The 20,881-nt window shown below is 42.9% G+C and overlaps 1 protein-coding gene and 1 long non-coding RNA gene across 2 annotated transcripts in view; one reads left to right on the forward strand and one right to left on the reverse strand.

Moving 5' to 3' along the window:
* Window positions 1-20,881, forward strand: part of LOC105029208 (xenotropic and polytropic retrovirus receptor 1 homolog) — a 57,562-nt gene that overhangs the window by 31,264 nt on the left and 5,417 nt on the right. Inside the window, exons 3-7 of the mRNA XM_010902438.5 lie at window positions 8,457-8,558; window positions 9,115-9,335; window positions 15,045-15,194; window positions 15,339-15,504; window positions 20,674-20,861. Coding sequence (XP_010900740.1) covers window positions 8,457-8,558; window positions 9,115-9,335; window positions 15,045-15,194; window positions 15,339-15,504; window positions 20,674-20,861 — 827 coding nt within the window. The remainder of the gene's footprint in view (window positions 1-8,456; window positions 8,559-9,114; window positions 9,336-15,044; window positions 15,195-15,338; window positions 15,505-20,673; window positions 20,862-20,881) is intronic.
* Window positions 5,645-11,431, reverse strand: LOC117593878. The gene is made up of 2 exons (XR_004575338.1): window positions 11,100-11,431; window positions 5,645-9,350 (listed from the first exon to the last, which is right to left on the reverse strand). It is a non-coding gene; the product is annotated as an uncharacterized LOC117593878 (long non-coding RNA).

Here is a 20,881-nt window from a genome sequence, read left to right on the forward strand (position 1 = left end):
TCTGTGTCCAAGCACATTAATAGAGAGGCGAAGGGAAGGAAAAGATGTGGTAGAAAAAGTGTACAAGCAATAGGGATAACCGCATCCTGGAGAGGATTGTGAAACAAAACCCATTCAAAAATGTGGGGGAAATTCACAAAGTGTGGATTGGAGCTGGAGTCAGTGCTTCAAGAACCACCAAACTTAGACATATGCAAGACATGGGTTTCAGCAGTCGCATTCCTTGTGTCAATCCACTCTTGAAAAAGACACAGCGTCAGAAGCGTCTCGGCTGGGCTAAAGACAAAAAGGACTGGACTGCTGCTGAGTTATGTCCTCTGATGAAAGTACATTTTGCATTTCCTTTGGAAATCAAGGTCCCAGAGTCTAGAGGAAGATAGGAGAGGCACAGAATCCACGTTGCTTGAAGTCCAGTGTATAGTTTCCACAGTCAGTGATGGTTTGGGGTGCCATGTCATCTGCTGGTGTTGGTCCACTGTGTTTTCTGAGGTCCAAGGTCAACGCAGCCGTGTACCAGGACGTTTTAGAGCACTTCATGCTTCCTGCTGCTGACCAACTTTATGGAGATGCAGATTTCATTTTCCAACAGGACTTGGCACCTGCACACAGTGCCAAAGCTACCAGTACCTGTTTTAAGGACCATGGTATCCCTGTTCTTAATTGGCCAGCAAACGCGCCTGACCTTAACCCTATAGAAAATCTATGGGGTATTGTGAAGAGGAAGATGCTATACGCTAGACCCAACAATGCAGAAGAGCTGAAGGCCACTATCAGAGCAACCTGGGCTCTCATAACACCTGAGCAGTGCCACAGACTGATCGACTCCATGCCACGCCGCATTGCTGCAGTAATTCAGGCAAAAGGAGCCCCAACTAAGTATTGAGTGCTGTACATGCTCATACTTTTCATGTTCATACTTTTCAGTAGGCCAACATTTCTAAAAATCCTTTTTTTGTATTGGTCTTAAGTAATATTAGAATTTTCTTGGATACTGAATTTGGTGTTTTCATTAGTTGTTAGTTATAATCATCCAAATTAAAAGAAAAACACTTGAAATATATCAGTCTGTGTGGAATGAATGTATACATTATACAAGTTTCACTTTTTGAATGGAATTACTGAAATAAATCAACTTTTAATTGTATGGCCTGTATCTGCCTTCCATATTTGTTTTGTTACTTAATTTTCCACTGGTCAGATCCTTAGCAAACGAGCCGACAAAATCCGCCGTTATACCCAGGGTTGCCAAATTCACTGACAATTTAGGCCCAATCACCTGCGGACTCCACATAAAAACACACACTGTCATTAAAAATAGCCCAATTATGGGTGAATCTGTCCCATCTGGCAACACTCCCACTCGTTCACAGATGGGTCGAGCATATAAATGCATTATGAAATCATAAAAATATAGATGTTTATCACTTCAGTGTCAACTAAATAGAATGTAGCAAACTGATCATAATAAAAATGTTCTGCTTGCTTTAACTTCTTCATCCATAAGAAACTTCTTCGGGGCCCATCGCACCCATTAAGCACCGCCTCTGCTTAGTGCATTTTCCATTGCGCGCAGTTTACTGTCCCATAAGCATCAGAGCATCATGATTAGCATCATGCAGGCACCAGATTCAGCAGCAACCGGAAGACCTCCAGTTTTTGTATTTTTCCTTCAAAATTAATGTATGCGATGTGTAGTATATATTGTGTACATTTCCAAAGGGAAAAACTTCCTCGGGTAAAATATAAATTAAACAAATAACTAGTTAAATAATACTATATGAGTTATAATGCTTTTACTCATTAGCTTTGGAGAGGGTTTGTGTTTACATCGATATATAAACAGTTTTAGAGAATGGTAAATTGAGGGGAAGTACTTGGGTTATTAGGGAATGATGTATTGTCAAACGGTAAGTATTGTCAAATTATGTTAAGTTGACAAGGAAGAGATACTGGTGTAAAGGGGTGACATTACTGCAGTACATAAAAAACATGTTTGTAGCATCATATAGAAAAAGAACGCTTTGTGAGAAATGGAGGTTTGGAGATAAAGGTGTTTCAAGAGGCTGGCTACAGAATGGCGCTGAGCGCACACACGCACACACACACATGCGCACACAAAAACTCTTCTACCAGATTCAACCATTTTCAACCAAATTCTTGTGTGTACGAACATGTGATTAAGGCCACCAGCAGTTGATTTTCAAATTGCAGATAAACTGTACGCTAAGAGTGCAGGTGTATGATTAAAGTCAACTTCGTCAGCAGTCAAAGATACCCAATTAATGCAATATTCTGAGATGCAATGCAAGCAGAATCAAATGGCTGACCTATATGGAGTTGAGGTGGCTGCATCAAATGCATCCTTTGGCCGAGTCCTTCTCGACATACATTTTCTCCTCAAATATCGTGATGAATTCCATATCATGTTTTGTTTTGAAAGCAGCGCCATGTTACAGCTTTCTAACAAATAATTGCCTAATCTTCTAAACAATTCCTGTCTGAGAAAGATACAGCACCAAGTAGGCCTATCATTGTTTTGAGAATGATGTGTCAATGGTAGGTACAGTTGTGCTCATGTTTGCATGCCCTGGCAGAAATTGTGACATTTTGACATTGATTTTGAAAATATCACTGATCATGCAAAAAACTATTATTTTATTTAAGGATAGTGATCATATGAAGCCATTTATTATCGCAGTGGTTTGGCTCCTTTATAAATCATAATGATAACAGAAATCACCCAAATGGTCCTGACCAAAAGTTTACATACCTTTGACTGTTTGGCCTTGTTGCAGACACACAAGGTGACACACACAAGTGAAAATGGCAATTAAAGGTGAATTTCCCACACCTGTGGCTTTTTAAATTGCAATTAGTGTCTTTATATGAATAGTCAATGAGTTTGTTAGCTCTTATGTGGATATAAAATGATATCCAAAGCCTTGCAAATGCCAGTCAGTACTGTTCAATCACATATTAAGAAGTGGAAAATTCTGGGACCTCTTGATACCAAGCCAAGGTCAGGTCAGGTAGATCAAGAAAGATTTCAGCCAAAACTGCCAGATGTATTGTTTGGGAAACAAATAAAAACCCACAGAGAAATACAGGCTGCTCTGGAAAAATACGGTGTGGTTGTTTCAAGGAGCACAATACAACAATACTTGAACAAAAATGACCTGCATGGTCGAGTTGCCAGAAAGAGGACTTTACTGCACCAATGCAACAAAAAAGCCTGGTTACAATATTCCCGACAACACCTTGACACGCCTCACAGCTTCTGGCACACTGTTATTTGGAATGACAAGACCAAAATAGAGCTTTATGGTCACAACCATAAGCGCTATGTTTGGAGTGGGGACAACAAGGGCTGTAGTGAACAGAATACCATCCCCACAGCCAAGGACCTTTTTTTGGCTGTGGAGTATTTGGTTTTGCCACAACACAAATCCTTAAAAAATTTAATCATTAGGATTAGTAGACTGCAACAAAACAGTACTCTTTAACAACATGTCCCTGTTTGTTGATATCATTACCCCTAATAATTAGAGAACGGAACAAATGTGAAATGTCTGGATCCTTATTTACATGCTACTTGACCATTACCTTCAAAGTAATTCCAAGACCACCCATTTTCATTACACAGCTTTTATGTCAAAATCACTGGTCAAAGGAAGTAATTTCAGGTGACACAAATATACTGACAGTATGGGGTAAGTTGCATCGACACGTGGGTGTGTAAACACCAATCCTTGAATACATCCTTCAATTTCAGTGAATCATGCCAATTGCTTGATTCGCTGAAAAGTCCTCTCGCGGTTCCAATTAGATGTACTTCCAAAGTCATCACAAATGTTCTGCTTCTCCAAACGTCAATAATGAGTCATTTCTTGGCGGACCGATATAACAGAACGTAAAAGTCAGATGTATGTTCCAAGGTTTTGTTCTTCATAGTTCAAATGCAGGTTACAATGAAACAGCTCTAGTTGTCTCCATTGTAGCTGATTTATCAGCCAGGTCAGCAGAATCTGTGCTCTCCTTTGTGAATGCCAAGATTACCAGTTTTATCTAAGGGATCTATAGCTGCAGGCGGGGTCGGAAGTGATGGTTACTAGCACCAAAAAAACTAACTTTTCCCTCCGTGACTTCTATTCACTGTGCCTAATTTTTAAACACTGAAGCCCTCCTGTAGTGTGTGTCGTCGACCCCAGGCTCCTCTCTCAGCTACCTGGACAGCAGATAAGATGTACCTGGTATGGACCCAACCAGCATGGCATGATGTCGTGCAGTTGGTCTTTCCGCGCCCCAGTAAACATTGTCCAGAACCGGAGCTTTTCTTAGCTCCCCCCTGTCGGTTGGAGGTTGCCTTCTTCATCTGGACTAGAATTCAGCTGTCAGGAACCAGGCATTACTGTAGACGCACTGCACCCCGGGAGTAGAATCCGCTTGCAGCTGTGGGACAGTCCGTCCGTCCGTGCGTGCGTGCGTGCGTGCGTGCGTGCGTGCGTGCGTGTGTGTGTGTGTGTGTGTGTGTGTGTGTGATCCATCTTATCTCAGCCCACCTCACAATTGTCCTTTAAGCCAAACTCAGTCTCTCTGGACTCCAACCAGTCTTGTACCTGTCAGTGAATTCCCCATTGTGAAGATGAATTGCAACTGCACAGTACACAATCAGAAATATGTACATTACATTAGCTTGTTGCATCTTGTTAATGCATTATGACACAGTCTTACCAAACATTTAAACTTGTATATCTGTATATCCTATATCTTTGTTTCTTTTGTCTAAATAGATTAGAACAGTTGTAAACAGTAACAGTATAGTGGAAACACTTAACCTTTCTCGTGCTTCTGTTCCACTAGTGTAGAAATTCCACTCTTTTCTATAGTTGGTTTAACAACCAACAAATAACAAAACAACAAAAAGAACAGAACACAATTTCCTATTCCTGTTCCAATTACTCATCAGTTAAGATAGTTTGCTTACGTTGAAGTATCACTCTCAAAGTGTAGTCCATAAATAATTATCAGTTCATCTAACCAGATCTCAGTTGATATACAATTACAACTGATTGTTTTGTCTTGGAACTACAATCAAATTCACCTTTGTTTAACACAAATGATTAAATACCTTATTGCAAATCAAAATATTTCATACCGTCTTGAAGCTCAGCTAACATAACTGTTATTTTGCCTTTACTTACTCCACCAAATGTTGCGTAGTGTCAGTTTCTCCTAAGCACTGACACATAAAATACACTGTAATCCTGTCATAAAACATGGCCCCCCTTTTATGGCCTATCTACCCAGAGCTCACACTGGAGTGGTTTACTGACCTAAGGATAAAAACACTTGTCTTGAAGAATAATTCCATTATCAATTAGGGACACATTCCAATTTGTTCTGGGGATCATCTCATATGACTAAGCTAAAATATTAGTATTTTGTTGTTGAAAAATGAATATGAATTTGTTTTCTTTGCATTATTTGAGGTCTGAAAACAATGCATATTTTTTTGGTTATTTTGGCCAGTTGTACGTTTTTATTTGGAATTTGGGATTAATGTTGTCAGTTGTGGATAGATGAAAACAAAACTGTTAATTTTACTCAAACGCATACCTATGAATAATAAAACCAGAGACACTGATCATTTTGCAGTGGTCTTTTAATTTTTTCCAGAGCTGTATATGACCTCCTACAGGGAGGTCACACATTTGGTGAGAAACATTTTACACAGTGCTCCCTAGTTTGGCTGTAATGAGCTCTGTGACAACCAACCCATGTGACAACCAACCCGGTCCCCCCTACTTTTTTTTGATGAGCACACCCCAATTAACAATGATCCAGTCTCTGGGATTTGCCAGAATTGCCAGATGGCAAATCCACCCATGGCTTGGAGGCACTGCTAGTGCTGTTGACATACCCTGGGGCACTTGATAACCTTGATCAAACTGAGAGTTAAACTGCCTAAACAACATCACACCAGATAAATATTTTTATTGGGTGGTTCAAGTAGAGATGGATTTACCAGAAACCTCAAGATACAATAAATGTGATACTCAGATTTTTGCCCTTTTAAACATAGCATTAATGGATAGTTCACCTTTGGCTGTTATCAAAGTTCACTCTTTGTAAAAACTGATGCCATTATCTTAAATACATCAGTGAATTTATGTTTGCCGTCGGAAATATTGAACACGCTTTCTTCAAATTTCTCATCCATTTGAATAATAGTCAATGGGCTATGATTTCACTTTGTCAAGAAAAACACCTCCAGATCCAGAATTATATCCATCCTTTCACCCATCCATCATTCTCCCGATCATGTGTTCTGCCTCCAGTGATTTCAGACTGTAACAATGAACTTTCTCCTGATCTCACCATGTGATTTCAACAAACTTGGCAAACAAATAGCCTGTCTGAATGATCTACTGCTCATATTTGTACTATATGATAGACAGCCTAAAGAAGAAAGGTAGATGTTTCCATCTGAAGTTAGACTAGTGTGATCAATCCTTTTCCCGTGTAATATGGGTTTCTTTGGATTTGTTTCTAGTCAATCCCAGCATAAACTCCCCATAGATCATTTCAGCATTTTTTGGTCCTACAAATCCATGAGATTATGTTCATTCAGTAGTTGAAAAAAAAGAATGCAAGTCATGCTAGGACAACATTTCTAAAACTAGGGGTCACGTGTATGTGACTTAACAATTTAACAAAGAATGGAGCTTGGTTCCAAGAACCGCTGTTATGTCAGTAACCTCCAGTAGCTGCTGCATACAGTTGGAATACAGTGGTTTTCTTCAAATGCAGCTTTAACTTTTGAACAGTTTAAGTTTAAAATATTATGAGCCAATGTTAATAGATATGGACATTCTGTAACTTTTGTTTCTCTCTATAATGTGCATGACATACAGTATCTTTGTTTTTGAGTATCCTTGTTTTTCAATTATCTTTAGTGATGCCAATCATTTCCACAATTTGTTAATTAAAACATTTGTGTTTTTCTTGTCTTTTTGTGACACTTTTATCGTTATCAAGGACAGCAATAGCTTCCTTCCCTGGCCTTGCATGATAATGTAATGTATAGGGAAGGTAGACACTGGGAATGAGCTCAGCCACCCAATCTCTTCCAACCACACAGTCTGGCTGCTCTGACTCATAGTTAGTCCTCAGACACTGAGTCAGAAGCCACTGGTATATCTAGACTACCTATGGCAATGGCCATAGTGACATAGTTGACATACTACTGTAACACTGGGAATTTCCAGGGACCTGCTGTGCCCTTACCAACTGCTCCTTCTGGTGGCCATCTAGGGTATCGCCTGACTGAAGAGGAAAAGTACAGAAGCGAAGGGCTCATTACTTAAAAACTGGTGTTCATATACCTAGAGTGCCACGACGTGGCAAGGTGTTTTCCGCAAGTCTTTCACTGTTTAGTCACCAGGGGTATATTTATTTCAACATTCATTGTTTCATTAGTTTAGTCAAACTGATTAATTTGTCAGAGTTTCTGTTGGGCAATTGTAGGTACGTTCCTTCCTATTGCTTTATTTGCCTTGACTTTCCGCATCGAAAACATTTTGTTTGGGTGAATGAAAATGCCACTAATTTAATGACTCTGCCAGACTTCTTACTTGAATCTAAGGTTTTGTGCTGGATTGGGACAAAAGCCTGCAAACACTGCAGGCCTTCAGAAGGATCACAAGTGAGGACTGCATTGTAATGCCCCTAACTACTTTTCTTCCCATAGACATTAGAACTGTTTAAGTCTCACTCAAACTTTTGACCACTGCTGTGTGCTCAGTAAGAAAATATTAGCCTTCTATGAAACATTAGCACTCTTACTTCAAACCTTGAAACCTACTTTTCACTTCTATCAAAACATTCCCACCCTCTGGTGCTTTTGTGAACTTTCACCAACATGGCTGGCCATTCTACATGCGAAAAGAACACTGCAGCTCAGCATCTGTACATGCTAGAACAGCTGCCTTCCCATTGTCAGGGGAAAACACTGTCAATGTCATATCCACCATTCAGCTCCAGCATGTCATGCCACCTGAATGTGTTGAGTAATCCCAGCAAGGTTGAAGTAACCAATGTGTTACATATCTCCAGAAGCCTGGCTCACAGTCAAGCATCAAATAACTCTGTCCTCCATCTCTTAGGACAGCCTTTCTCAACACAGGGATCCAGTAATTTCACATGCTTGACACATTTTTGCCAAAATCTTGATGATGAGTTGGCTGTCAGTGGACTAGACGGTTCCTGGTATTGGAATATGTCACATGTGAAAGAACTGGGAACTGGCTGTGTCTGGAAAAAAGACCTCTGCTCAGTATCCAAAAGACATCGTCAAACACTTATGATACTGTATTTTTATTTATATCCACTTCCTGGACATGGAAAAGATAAATATAATCTCAGTTTTTCCGGTTTCTCCCTGTCTTTTCCCACAGTCACAGACGAGGACACTGTCAAGAGGTACTACGCCAAGTTTGAGGAGAAGTTTTTTCAGACGTGCGAGAAGGAGCTTGCCAAAATCAACACATTCTACTCTGGTAAATTCTACAACTGTATTACATGCCTGTCATTCATGTATAACATGCATCTGATACAATCTAACCAGTGTTTCCCTATTAAGCCCGCCTATTTCTTTGACTGTTCACAATAAACCAGCAGCACATTCACATGGCAAAAACAGTCGCACCCCCCTCCACTGTCCACCACTGGCCCTGGCCCATAATTTACCATCTGGTCCAAAGACAAACATTTATTCTCTGAGGGAGTGAATATCCCTGCCAGAGACCAATATTAGGCTTCCTCTTCCTAACTCGGATCATCTTCCCATGAACATTCCCCTCTTCTCCCCCCCTTCCTTTCTGCACCTTTTTTTCTGTCCCCTGCATCTATTCTGTCCCCTGCATCTATTCTGTCCCCCGCATCTATTCTGTCCCCCGCATCTATTCTGTCCCCCGTATCTATTCTGTCCCCCGCTTCTATTCTGTCCCCCGCATCTATTCTGTCCCCTGGTCTTCTCTCTCCCCCGGCCTTTTCCTTCTCCCGGTCTCCACTCCCCCTTTCTCTCTTCCTGCCCCCCAACTTCTCTCTCCCCAGAAAAGCTGGCAGAGGCCCAGCGCCGTTTCGCCACCCTGCAAAATGAGCTGCAGTCATCATTGGACGCCCAACGGGAGAGCAGCATGCAGGGACTCCGTCGTCGCCGTAAGGCCGTCTTCCATCTGTCTCAGCAGGAACGCTGCAAACACCGCAACATCAAGGACCTGCAGCTGGCCTTCTCCGAGTTCTACCTCAGCCTCATCCTGCTGCAGAACTACCAAGTCAGTAGACAATACCTGTTCAGAAGGATCGGAATGCTCTGTTAATAAATGTATTTCATTACAAGAGTTCTGAGCATTGTTTAATGCAGCACCCTAGGCAGACTGCCAAAGTTGTAAGTCTGGAGAATGGAGAAGGAAATGTCCTGAGGTAATTGTAGGAATGTAGGGAGGATCTAATTTTGCCAATGTAACAATCGCAAGCTGTAGATATGATCGCCTAGACATTACCAATAGACACTACCCTATCCTTAGACACTAGCCATAGAAATTACCCATAGACACTACCCTAGCCATAGAAATTACCCATAGACACTACCCTAGCCATAGAAATTACCCATAGACACTACCCTAGCCATAGAAATTACCCATAGACACTACCCTACCCATAGAAATTACCCATAGACACTACCGTACCCATAGATACTACCCATGTACACTACCCTACCCATTGATACTACCCTACCCATAGACATTACCCATAGACACTATCCATGGTCAATACTCTAACCATGGACACTACCCATGGACATTGCCCTGCCCATAGACATTATCCATGGACACTACCCATGGACATTGCCCTACCCATAGACATTATCCATGGACACTACCCTACCCATAGACACAAGCCATGAACACTACCCTACCCATAGACACAAGCCATGAACACTACCCTACCCGTAGACACAAGCCATGAACACTACCCTACCCGTAGACACAAGCCATGAACACTACCCTACCCGTAGACACAAGCCATGAACACTACCCTACCCGTAGACACAAGCCATGAACACTACCCTACCCGTAGACACAAGCCATGAACACTACCCTACCCGTAGACACAAGCCATGAACACTACCCTACCCGTAGACACAAGCCATGAACACTACCCTACCCGTAGACACAAGCCATGAACACTACCCTACCCGTAGACACAAGCCATGAACACTACCCTACCCGTAGACACAAGCCATGAACACTACCCTACCCGTAGACACAAGCCATGAACACTACCCTACCCGTAGACACAAGCCATGAACACTACCCTACCCGTAGACACAAGCCATGAACACTACCCTACCCGTAGACACAAGCCATGAACACTACCCTACCCGTAGACACAAGCCATGAACACTACCCTACCCGTAGACACAAGCCATGAACACTACCCTACCCGTAGACACAAGCCATGAACACTACCCTACCCGTAGACACAAGCCATGGACACTAGCCTACCCGTAGACACAAGCCATGGACACTAGCCTACTCATTGACATTATCCATAGGTACTACCCTACTCATACCGTAATTTCCTGTTAATAAACTGCAGCTTATAGACAGATTTTGACAAACAATTTTACCACAGCGGTTAATACATGGGTATGGCTAATACATGAGTTTACCTTTTTTAAACCATTTCCACCAGCAATCTTTTTCACAGATGACTGCTTGACAACGTAACGGTCTCAGAAACTCATGTAGCAAATATGATACAACTGGCGTTACTGGGTTTTCAGAAACCTATTTTATTCTAAAACAAATACATTTTGGATGAGATCTATGACAGATGTTATATTGTGTAATATTAATACATTAATATTACATCAATATTATTAATTAATAATATTGATGTAATATTAATGTACAATGTATGTACAAGTCAAAATTGACTATCTTAGTTACTGTTGCTACGCCCGTCAAGCTGGGCTTCTTTGTAAGCAGCAACTAATGTAAACTGCCAAGCAGAGGAGAAAAGTAGCATATTACCAGTAAGTGTAACGGTGGATGTTTTCTGTTCCAGCACGCCCGCTACCTGTAACGGATTCAGCTAATGTCCTATTAATAGCGTCAAGGCGTTGTTGACGGTTGTGCAAAGCATCTCAGAAAGGCAGCTGTTCCGGCGCATCGAGAAGTTGGGCTACAGTCAATGTTATGCAAATGAATCCGGCTAACGCGTGTCTTTCGTAAACAAGAGATGGTCTTCCCTGTTGGTCCATCATTATACTGCAACAGCACATTCTAAATATTTTTGCTCCATGTGAAACGTTCAGCTATCAACTGGAGGAAAAGCTAATTATAGCGGGGGATAAGCGCAATAAGGATTGGAGGAGGGTGGAACTTGTTGGTGACTCGGGTCAGATGCTTTGCGCAACCGTCAACAACGCCTTGACCATAGATAATAGAACAGTAGATGGGCTGATGTCATAGAGCCCCTATAAATCAGAATGGAGCAATTTGGCAGCCATCTTACCTGGGACCTGTTCTAAACAGTCTATAATACAAACATGGTAGAAGTGGCATTTCAGTTCTCATAGCAGTTACATTTCCTTAATAATATATGAATAGCCACTGTCATGCACAGCATAATGCATACAATTATTGTACTTTTCAGAATATTAACAAACAAATCCATTTGAAATAGTTTTCAATCATTTATTAATGTAACAAAAGGCTGTGGTCTAATGTAGGAAGATACAGGATAGTACTTTAAATACAGTGCAAGTATACATTTGTTTATTTCTAAAGAAAACAATTGTGACTTTGAATTATAATACATTTATTTGTATATACATATAAATATTATAATGTCCTTGTAGAAATCACTATTTTTGTAACAGTATGCTAAACAGCGCAAGCTAGTTCACTGATTTTGGTATGCTAACAGTAGCATAGTAATTAGAGGACAGATATAGGAGTTACAAGGCTACTTTTTTGTGGACAATGGCTACCCAACATAGCCATCTGCTCATTATATACAGTAATAATTGTTTTGGGGTGAAAACATGTTATTTCACATACGTTGTGTGCAGGATTGGGTAGGTTACTTTTTAAATGTAACTCGTTACAGTTACAAGTTACCTGTCCACATTTGTAATCCGTAGTGTAACATTTTGGTTACTCAAACTCAGTAACGGAAACTGATTACTTTGAATTACTTTTAGATTACTTTCATATTAAGAGGCATTGGAAAACAAATAGGAATAGCCTATAACCAACTGAACACCTTTTGCGGGATCAATAAATTTTAGAGTTTACATAGCTGGCCAAAAACAGAATTAGCATTTTACCTTATGGGTTGTGTAGGCTACAGTGCCTTTGGAAAAGCACGTTTGCAATCGTGAACACCCGCATAGAAATAAAATGTACCCCTGCGAATGTAACCTGTGATTATTATGGCCACCAGTGATGGATTTTCTAAACGCAAATGAAAGAAATAAACTGTGATTATAAACCTACACTCTTAGCTTAAAGTAAATGATGTCAGCAGCCAATGAACACAATTTGATAACCAATGAACACAATTTGAAGAGATGCAAAGCAAGCAGAATCACATGGCCTACCTGGATGGACAGAGTGGCCGTGCCAAATGCAAATCATTGTTTGGCAGAGTGCTTCCCAACACGCCTTTTCCCCTCTAATATCATTGTAAATTGCATATGTTTTATCTTGAAGGCGGCGCCATGTTACAGCTATCTAACAAATAGTTGGCTAAATTATTAAACAATTCCTGTAAAATGTATTTGGTGCAAGCCGTCCTGGCTGTGTTGTTCTGTGAATTTGACAAATAAACCTTGAAACTTGAAAATTATATAACTCCGGGTAGTCCTATTGCCTCTCATTGTCCTGAGAATGATGCGTAGAGTAGATAATTAAATAAAATGTTATATGACTCAGCTAATATTATCTAAGATATACTCTGTTTTTACAAGCCATGCAATCAACCAAAACCGGAGAAATTTAAACTAGCGCTTCCTCAATCACTAAACTGGTTATGCGCGTCCACCTTTGTGCACATGATGATCACACACACAATTGAGGCGCGCAATTCATATTTTGGTTCAAATATGATGTTTTTATAACATTTAATAATAAACTCAAACATGCAACGTGTCATTATTTTGTGCGCCTATTCTTTTTCAATTGAAGTGATCCAAAAGTAATCACATTTTTTCAAAAGTATCTGTAATCCGATATAGTTTTAAATATAATACAATATTTTTGTTGGTAACGTGAGGTAACTGTTTACATGTAACATCTAACTGATTACTTGTAATCCGTTACTCACCAACTCATACTTTTCTGTAGCAAGCTAGGTGAAATCGTTAATTTAAAAAACAAACATTCTGATACTGTAAAGTTCTGTAGCTTAACAGCGACGGTTAGGCTGGATTAGCTTTCTTGTTCACTGATCTGTCTGTGCCCATGCCAACAATGACGTCGATGCAACCTGGGAATAACAGTTTATTATTCTGTTTAAATGTAACCATTTAGCCTAGCTTATACAATTCTTAAATTTACTCCACAGGTTGCATTGGGAAAGCAGTGCATGAAAAGGCTATGATTTTCATCTTATAGGGTGCGAGAATTCAATGCCCAGATACAACCCCTCCACCACGCCAATAGAGTCTCAAAACTTGGTTTTGCGAAAACCTGAGTCTAACGATGGTGGGAAGAAACTGTAATCATAAGAAGAAGCGAACGTGGAAAAAATGTGTTTGAATGAAGACATTTTAAGAGCGGACACAAAAATCCATTAAATGATTTTAGCATACACTTTTTCCACGCTTGAATACATTTTTTCATACAATTGAATTAAGTTTTTTCATACTATGAAACATTTCAGTTATGTTTTCTTTTCTTACAGTCAATACATTTGAGCTCAATTTGGCTCCATAGACATCCACTGTAAGGCGCCTGCACACGCGGCGTGGTAAGAGACAACTGAACCGCGGGAAAAATCTGCCTGCCGTGTGTACACCCATGCATCCACCCGATATAAGCCCACAACTGCACCAACGTTCTTTCACGCTGCATTTTTTTGTTTTATATCCCTGTTGGTCTGCAGAGTATAAAGTTAAATTGTATAATAATGGGAAATTATTGGTGTTGTCAATAAATTAGTGTTTGGTTGGTTGACAAGATGAACGCTGTTCATTGGTTGTCATGGGCGGCAGGTGCTCAAAAGTTCAACAAATTTGAACTTTGGGCACCACAACCCGCGAGCAAGTGTGCACAGAAAGCGGCAACGCTTATGGGAACGAGCACCGCACACTGCGCGGCTCGCAAAACAGCTTGCGGTTTGCTGCCCAACACCCTACTCCGATTGAAAGTCTGAGACCTTCACCACCTCCATGGCCCGTGTGCAGGCAATTTCATGGTCACATTAGCATAAATAACTATAACGTCAGCATTAGATAACATTATCGTTTGGGGGAGGGGTTTTGCGAAAGGTCATTTCTCTGGGCAAATGCGGTTAATATATGGGTTGGGTTAATACTTGGGTTTGTATACACACAAACATTTGTGCAGTTTATACGTGGTGTGGATCATAAATGGGGCATTACGGTAGGTACTACCCTACCCATAGACGCTAGCCATAGACAATACTACATATTTTATCCTGCTACAGAATCGTCAGGTTATTTATCAACTTCTAAACACCAAATCCAAGACAATACTGCTAACCATAAATTTGATGCTCTTTTTAAATTGATCTGTTGAAGGTTTTGGGTCCTGTTTGTCCAAGAAAATTATTTGAGTCCTCCACTAATGTTTAATAAACTTTAACGAGTCCCCAAAATACTCCATGTAGTTTCTTTATTTTTTTAAACATTGCCTGCTAAAAGCTTTCTGAGTTGAGCATGGCGATTCATTTTTGTAAGCCTGTTACTTTCTCAATCGCTCTCTTTTCAATCGTTCTCTTCTCCCCAGAATCTGAACTTCACAGGTTTCCGCAAGATCCTGAAGAAACATGATAAAATCCTGGAGACATCGCGGGGGGCCGACTGGCGTGTGGCCCACGTGGAGGTGGCTCCGTTCTACACCTGCAAGAAGATCACCCAGCTGATCTCGGAGACTGAGGTACAGACAGGGACGACCATTTTGTTTTTCATCTTGTTGTTTTAACTTTTGGCTGTGACTAATTCTTTCTCCCTTTTCTGTCTTGTTTTTTTCTGTCTTTTTGTCTTATTCACTCTGTCTTTCTCTCTCTTTTCTGTCTATCAGGCCCTGGTAACGCAAGAGTTGGAAGGAGGGGACCGGCAGAAAGCCATGAAGAGGTTACGAGTTCCCCCACTGGGTGCTGCTCAGCCTGCCCCGGCGTGGACCACCTTTCGTGTCGGGCTGTACTGTGGAGTCTTCCTCGTCCTCATGGTCACTGTCGTAATCACTGGTGCGTTCCTCACCTGCCTTCATCAAACCAAACCCTTTCTCCCTCTTCCCTGTGAATGCAGGGATGGGCATCCCTAGTCCTTCGAATGGTGTCTTACTCTACCTACCCCTAAGCTAACACACCTGGTTAAATGAATTGCATTCTAAACTGAAGACCACGATTAGTTTAAGTTTTGTCAGCTGTGGCCATGGGCAAACGTTTGATATCAGTAAGGCCCTCTAGAACTGGATTTGACCTTTTCTGCATTGAACCATTTTGATGCTTATTTATGCGAAAAAGAAAAAATCTAAGATTGTTTTAATATTTTTTTATTCGTTTTCTGTATGTGTATTCATTTGAAATACACTACCATTTATTAGTTTGGGGTCACTTAGAATGTTCTTGTTTTCCATGAACACATACATGAAATGTGTTTGAATAGGAAATATAGCAAATGAATAAGAAATAGTCATTGACATGGTTAGAAATAATGATTTTTAATTGAAATAATTTTGTCCGTCAAACTGCTTTTGTCAAAAAATCCTCCATTTGCAGCAATTCCAGGTTTGCAGACCTGTGGTATTCTAGTTGTCAATTTGTTGAGGTAATCTGAAGATATGTCACTCTATGCTTCCTGAAACACCTCCCACAAGTTGGATTGGCTTGATGGGCACTTCTTGCGTACCGTACTGACTGTTCTGGCCACTCCATTATAGACAATACCAGCTGACTGCTCTTCACTAAATAGTTATTGCATAGTTAGGAGCCATGCATTGGGTCATGGTCCTGTTGCAAGAAGAAATTGTCTCCAATCAAGGGCTGTCCACAGGGTATGGCATGGTGTTGTACAATTGATCCCTTTTACCCTGTACAAATCTCCCAGTTTACCACCAAAGCACCAGAGATAATCCCATTGCCTCCAACATGCTTGACAGATGGCGCCAAGCACTCCTCCAGTATCTTTTCATTTGGTCTGCGTCTCACAAATGTTCTTTGTGATCCAAACACCTCAAGCTTAGATTAGTCTGTCCATAACCCTTTTTCCCAATCTTCCTCTATCCAGTCTGTGTTCTTTTGCCCATCTTAATCTTTTCTTTTTATTGGCCCATCTGAGATATGGCGTTTTCTTTGCAACTCTGCCTAGAAGGCCAGCATCTTGGAGTCGCCTCTTAAATGTTGATGTTGAGACTGGTGTTTTGCGGGTACTATTTAACACAGCTGCCAGTTGAGGACCTGTGAGGCGTCTGTTTCTCAAACTAGACACACTAATGTATTTGTCCTCTTGCTCAGATGTGCACTGGGGCCTCGCACTCTTTCTATTCTGGTTAGAGACAGTTTGTGCTTTCCGGTGAAGGGAGTAGTACACTATGTTGTACAAGATCTTCTGTTTCTTGGTAATTTCTCACATGGAATAGACTTCTTTTCTCAGAACAAGAATAGACTGATGACATTTCTTTGTTTTGGCCATTTTTAGCCTTTAATCAAACCCACAATTGCTGCTGCTCCAGATACTCAACTTGTCTGAAGAAGGCCAGTTTTATTGCTTCTTTAATCAGTACAGCGTTTTTCAGCTATTCTAACATAATTGCAGAAGGGTTTTCTATTGATCAATTAGCCTTTTTAAATGATATACCTGGACTAGCAAACAAAACATGCCATTAGAACACAGGACTGATGGTTGCTGAAAATGGGTCTCTGTACGTCTATGTAGATATTCCATTCTATATCCATTGTTTCCAGCTACAATAGACATTTACAACATTAACAATATCTGGACTGTATTTCTCTTCATATTAATGTGATTTTAATGGAAACAAGGACATTCCTAAATGACTCCAAACTTTTGAACAGCAGTGTACATCCTGAGCTTTTGACAGAGGTGCCTTTTTTAAACATTCGTGCTGGTCCCATGATTATCCATTTGGAAATCTCCCATCTAAAAAGTGCCACTGTGAACAAATTATTACTTTAGAAAACCAAATAAGAGTGACGACCGATTCCATCCCAATGAAATGGACATTGCACTCCTATCCGCCAAACTCCCACTCTGTCTGACAACTGCTTTTTTCCCATTACATTTTTAAGGTGCGGTTTCAAAACCCCCTTAATGAAGAATAACATTTTGAGTACCGTGACGTCGCCCGGTATGGCGCAGCCGGGGCCCCACCCTGGAGCCAGGCCCGGGGTTGGGGCCCGTATGCGAGCGCCTGGTGGCCAGGCCTTCCCCCATGGGGCCCGGCCGGGCTCAGCCCGAATGGGCGACGTGGGGCCGCCCTCCCGTGGGCTCACCACCCGCAGGAGGGACCATAAGGGGCCGGTGCGAAGAGGATCGGGCGGCAGTCGAAGGCAGGGGCCTAGACAATCCGATCTCTGGACACGGAAACTGGCTCTAGGGACGTGGAATGTCACCTCGCTGGCGGGGAAGGAGCCTGAGTTAGTGCGTGAGGTTGAGAGGTTCCGATTAGAGGTAGTCGGGATCACCTCTACGCACGGCTTGGGCTCTGGAACCACACTCTTTGAGAGAGGATGGACTCTTCACCACTCTGGAGTTGCCCATGGTGAGAGGCGGCGGGCTGGTGTGGGTTTGCTTATAGCTCCCCAGCTCTGCCGCCATGTGTTGGAGTTTACCCCGGTGAACGGGGATAGGTCTCTCACTGTTGTTTGTGCCTACGGGCCGAACGGCAGTGCAGAGTACCCGACCTTCTTGGAGTCTCTGGGAGGGGTGCTGGAAAGTGCTCCGACTGGGGACTCTATTGTTCAACGCCCACGTGGGCAACGACAGTGACACCTGGAGGGGCATGATTGGGAGGAACGGCCCCCCTGATCTGAACCCGAGTGGTGTTCAGTTATTGGACTTCTGTGCTAGTCACAGTTTGTCCATAACGAACACCATGTTCAAGCATAAGGGTGACCATCAGTGCACGTGGCACCAGGACACCCTAGGCCGCAGGTTGATGATCGACTTTGTTGTCGTCTCATCTGACCTGCGGCCGTATGTCTTGGACACTCGGGTGAAGAGAGGGGTGGAGCTGTCAACTGATCACCACCTGATGGTGAGTTGGATCCGATGGCGGGGGAGGAAGCTGGACAGACTCGGCAGGCCCAAGCGTACTGTAAGGGTCTGCTGGGAACGTCTGGCCGAGTCTCCTGTCAGAGAGATCTTTAACTCCCACCTCCGGCAGAGCTTCGACTGGATCCCGAGGGAGGTTGGAGATATTGAGTCCGAGTGGACCATGTTCTCCACCGCCATTGTCGAAGCGGCTGCTCGGACCTGTGGCCGTAAGGTCTCCGGTGCCTGTCGAGGCGGCAATCCCCGAACCCGGTAGTGGACACCGGAAGTAAGGGATGCCGTCAAGCTGAAGAAGGAGTCCTATCAGGCCTGGTTGGCTTGTGGGACTCCTGAGGCAGCTGACGGGTACCGACAGGCCAAGCGGGCTGCAGCCCGGGTGGTTGTGGAGGCAAAAACTCGTGGATCTGGAGAAGGCATTCGACTGTGTCCCTCGCGGCATCTTGTGGAGGGTGCTTGGGGAATATGGGGTCCTGGGTCCTTTGCTAAGGGCTGTCAGGTCCCTGTACAACCGAAGCAGGAGCTTGGTCCGCATTGCCGGCAGTAAGTCAGACTTGTTCCCAGTGCATGTTGGACTCCGGCAGGGCTGCCCTTTGTCACCGGTTCTGTTCGTAATTTTTATGGACAGAATTTCTAGGCGCAGCCAGGGGCCGGAGGGTGTCAGGTTTGGGGACCACACGATTTCGTCTCTGCTTTTTGCAGATGATGTTGTCGTGTTGGCCCCTTCTAACCAGGGCCTTCAGCATGCACTGGGACGGTTTGCAGCCGAGTGTGAAGCGGTGGGGATGAAAATCAGTACCTCCAAATCCGAGGCCATGGTCCTCAGTCGGAAAAGGGTGGCTTGCCCACTTCAGGTTGGTGGAGAGTGCCTGCCTCAAGTGGAGGAGTTTAAGTATCTAGGGGTCTTGTTCACGAGTGAGGGAAGGATGGAACGGGAGATTGACAGACGGATCGGTGCAGCTTCTGCAGTAATGCAGTCGATGTATCGGTCTGTCGTGGTGAAGAAAGAGCTGAGCCGCAAGGCGAAGCTCTCAATTTTCCAGTCAATCTACGTTCCTACTCTCACCTATGGTCATGAGCTTTGGGTCATGACCGAAAGGACAAGATCTCGGATACAGGTGGCCGAAATGAGCTTTCTCCGCAGGGTGGCTGGGCGATCCCTTAGAGATAGGGTGAGAAGCTCGTCACCGGGAGGAGCTCAGAGTAGAGCCGCTGCTCCTCCACATCGAGAGGGGTCAGCTGAGGTGGCTTGGGCATCTTTTTCGGATGCCTCCGGAACGCCTTCCTGGGAAAGGTGTTTCGGTCCCGTCCCCACCGGGAGGAGACCCCGGGGAAGACCTAGGACACGCTGGAGGGACTATGTGTCCCGGCTGGCCTGGGAACACCTCGGTGTCCCCCCGGAAGAGGCTAGAGGAAGTGTCTGGGGAGAGGGAAGTCTGGGCATCTCTGCTTAGACTGCTGCCCCCGCGACCCGGCCCCGGATAAGCGGAAGAAGATGGATGGATGGATGGATGGTGCGATAGTTAAGACATTTCTGCATGTTTTCCCAATATACAATTATCATCCAGTGTGAGGCCTTTCTGGAAGTGAGGGAGTCCCAGCCATTCAGTGTTTTTTAAAGACCATTTTCTGCAAATAGTAGTAATTAAACAGAAAGCTTCATTGTAGACTTATGCTGAAGCATGCTTATACATAGCACATATTTGTAATCTATTACCGACGTAAACATAGCTTGGAAAAATGTAATTTCTGTGCTTAGATCACAGCTTGATTGGAATTTGCCCGAGAACACCAGAATTGGCAGGTCCACCACTGGTGCCCCATTCTGTTCACAGATGAGAGCAGGTTCACACTGAGCACATGTGACAGACGTGAAAGAGTCTGGAGATGCTGTAGTGAACATTATGCTGCCTGCAACATCATCCAGCATGACCAGTTTGGTGGTGGGTCAGGGATGGTCTGGGGAGGCATATCCTTGAGGAGCTCACTGATTTATTATTTATTAGTAAAATCCTCCTTGCAAAGCACTTAAATATTTAAGTTGAACAACCCTTTAAATCTGTGTAGCCATAATGATTGCAAATCTTTTTTTTTAATGCAGCAGTGACTGTCTTTCCCTGTAGGTGCTGTGGTGATAGAGAACTCAAACGTGTGGCCACTCGTGAGGATCTACCGCGGTGGCTTCCTGTTGATCGAGTTCCTCTTCCTGCTGGGTATCAACACATATGGCTGGCGCCAGGCAGGGGTTAACCACGTGCTCATCTTTGAGCTGAACCCCCGTAACAACCTCTCCCACCAACATCTCTTTGAGGTAGGCCGTTAGGCTTCATT

The sequence above is a fragment of the Esox lucius genome, chromosome 3 (genome assembly GCF_011004845.1).
Source record: "Esox lucius isolate fEsoLuc1 chromosome 3, fEsoLuc1.pri, whole genome shotgun sequence".
In the NCBI taxonomy this organism is placed as follows: domain Eukaryota; kingdom Metazoa; phylum Chordata; class Actinopteri; order Esociformes; family Esocidae; genus Esox; species Esox lucius.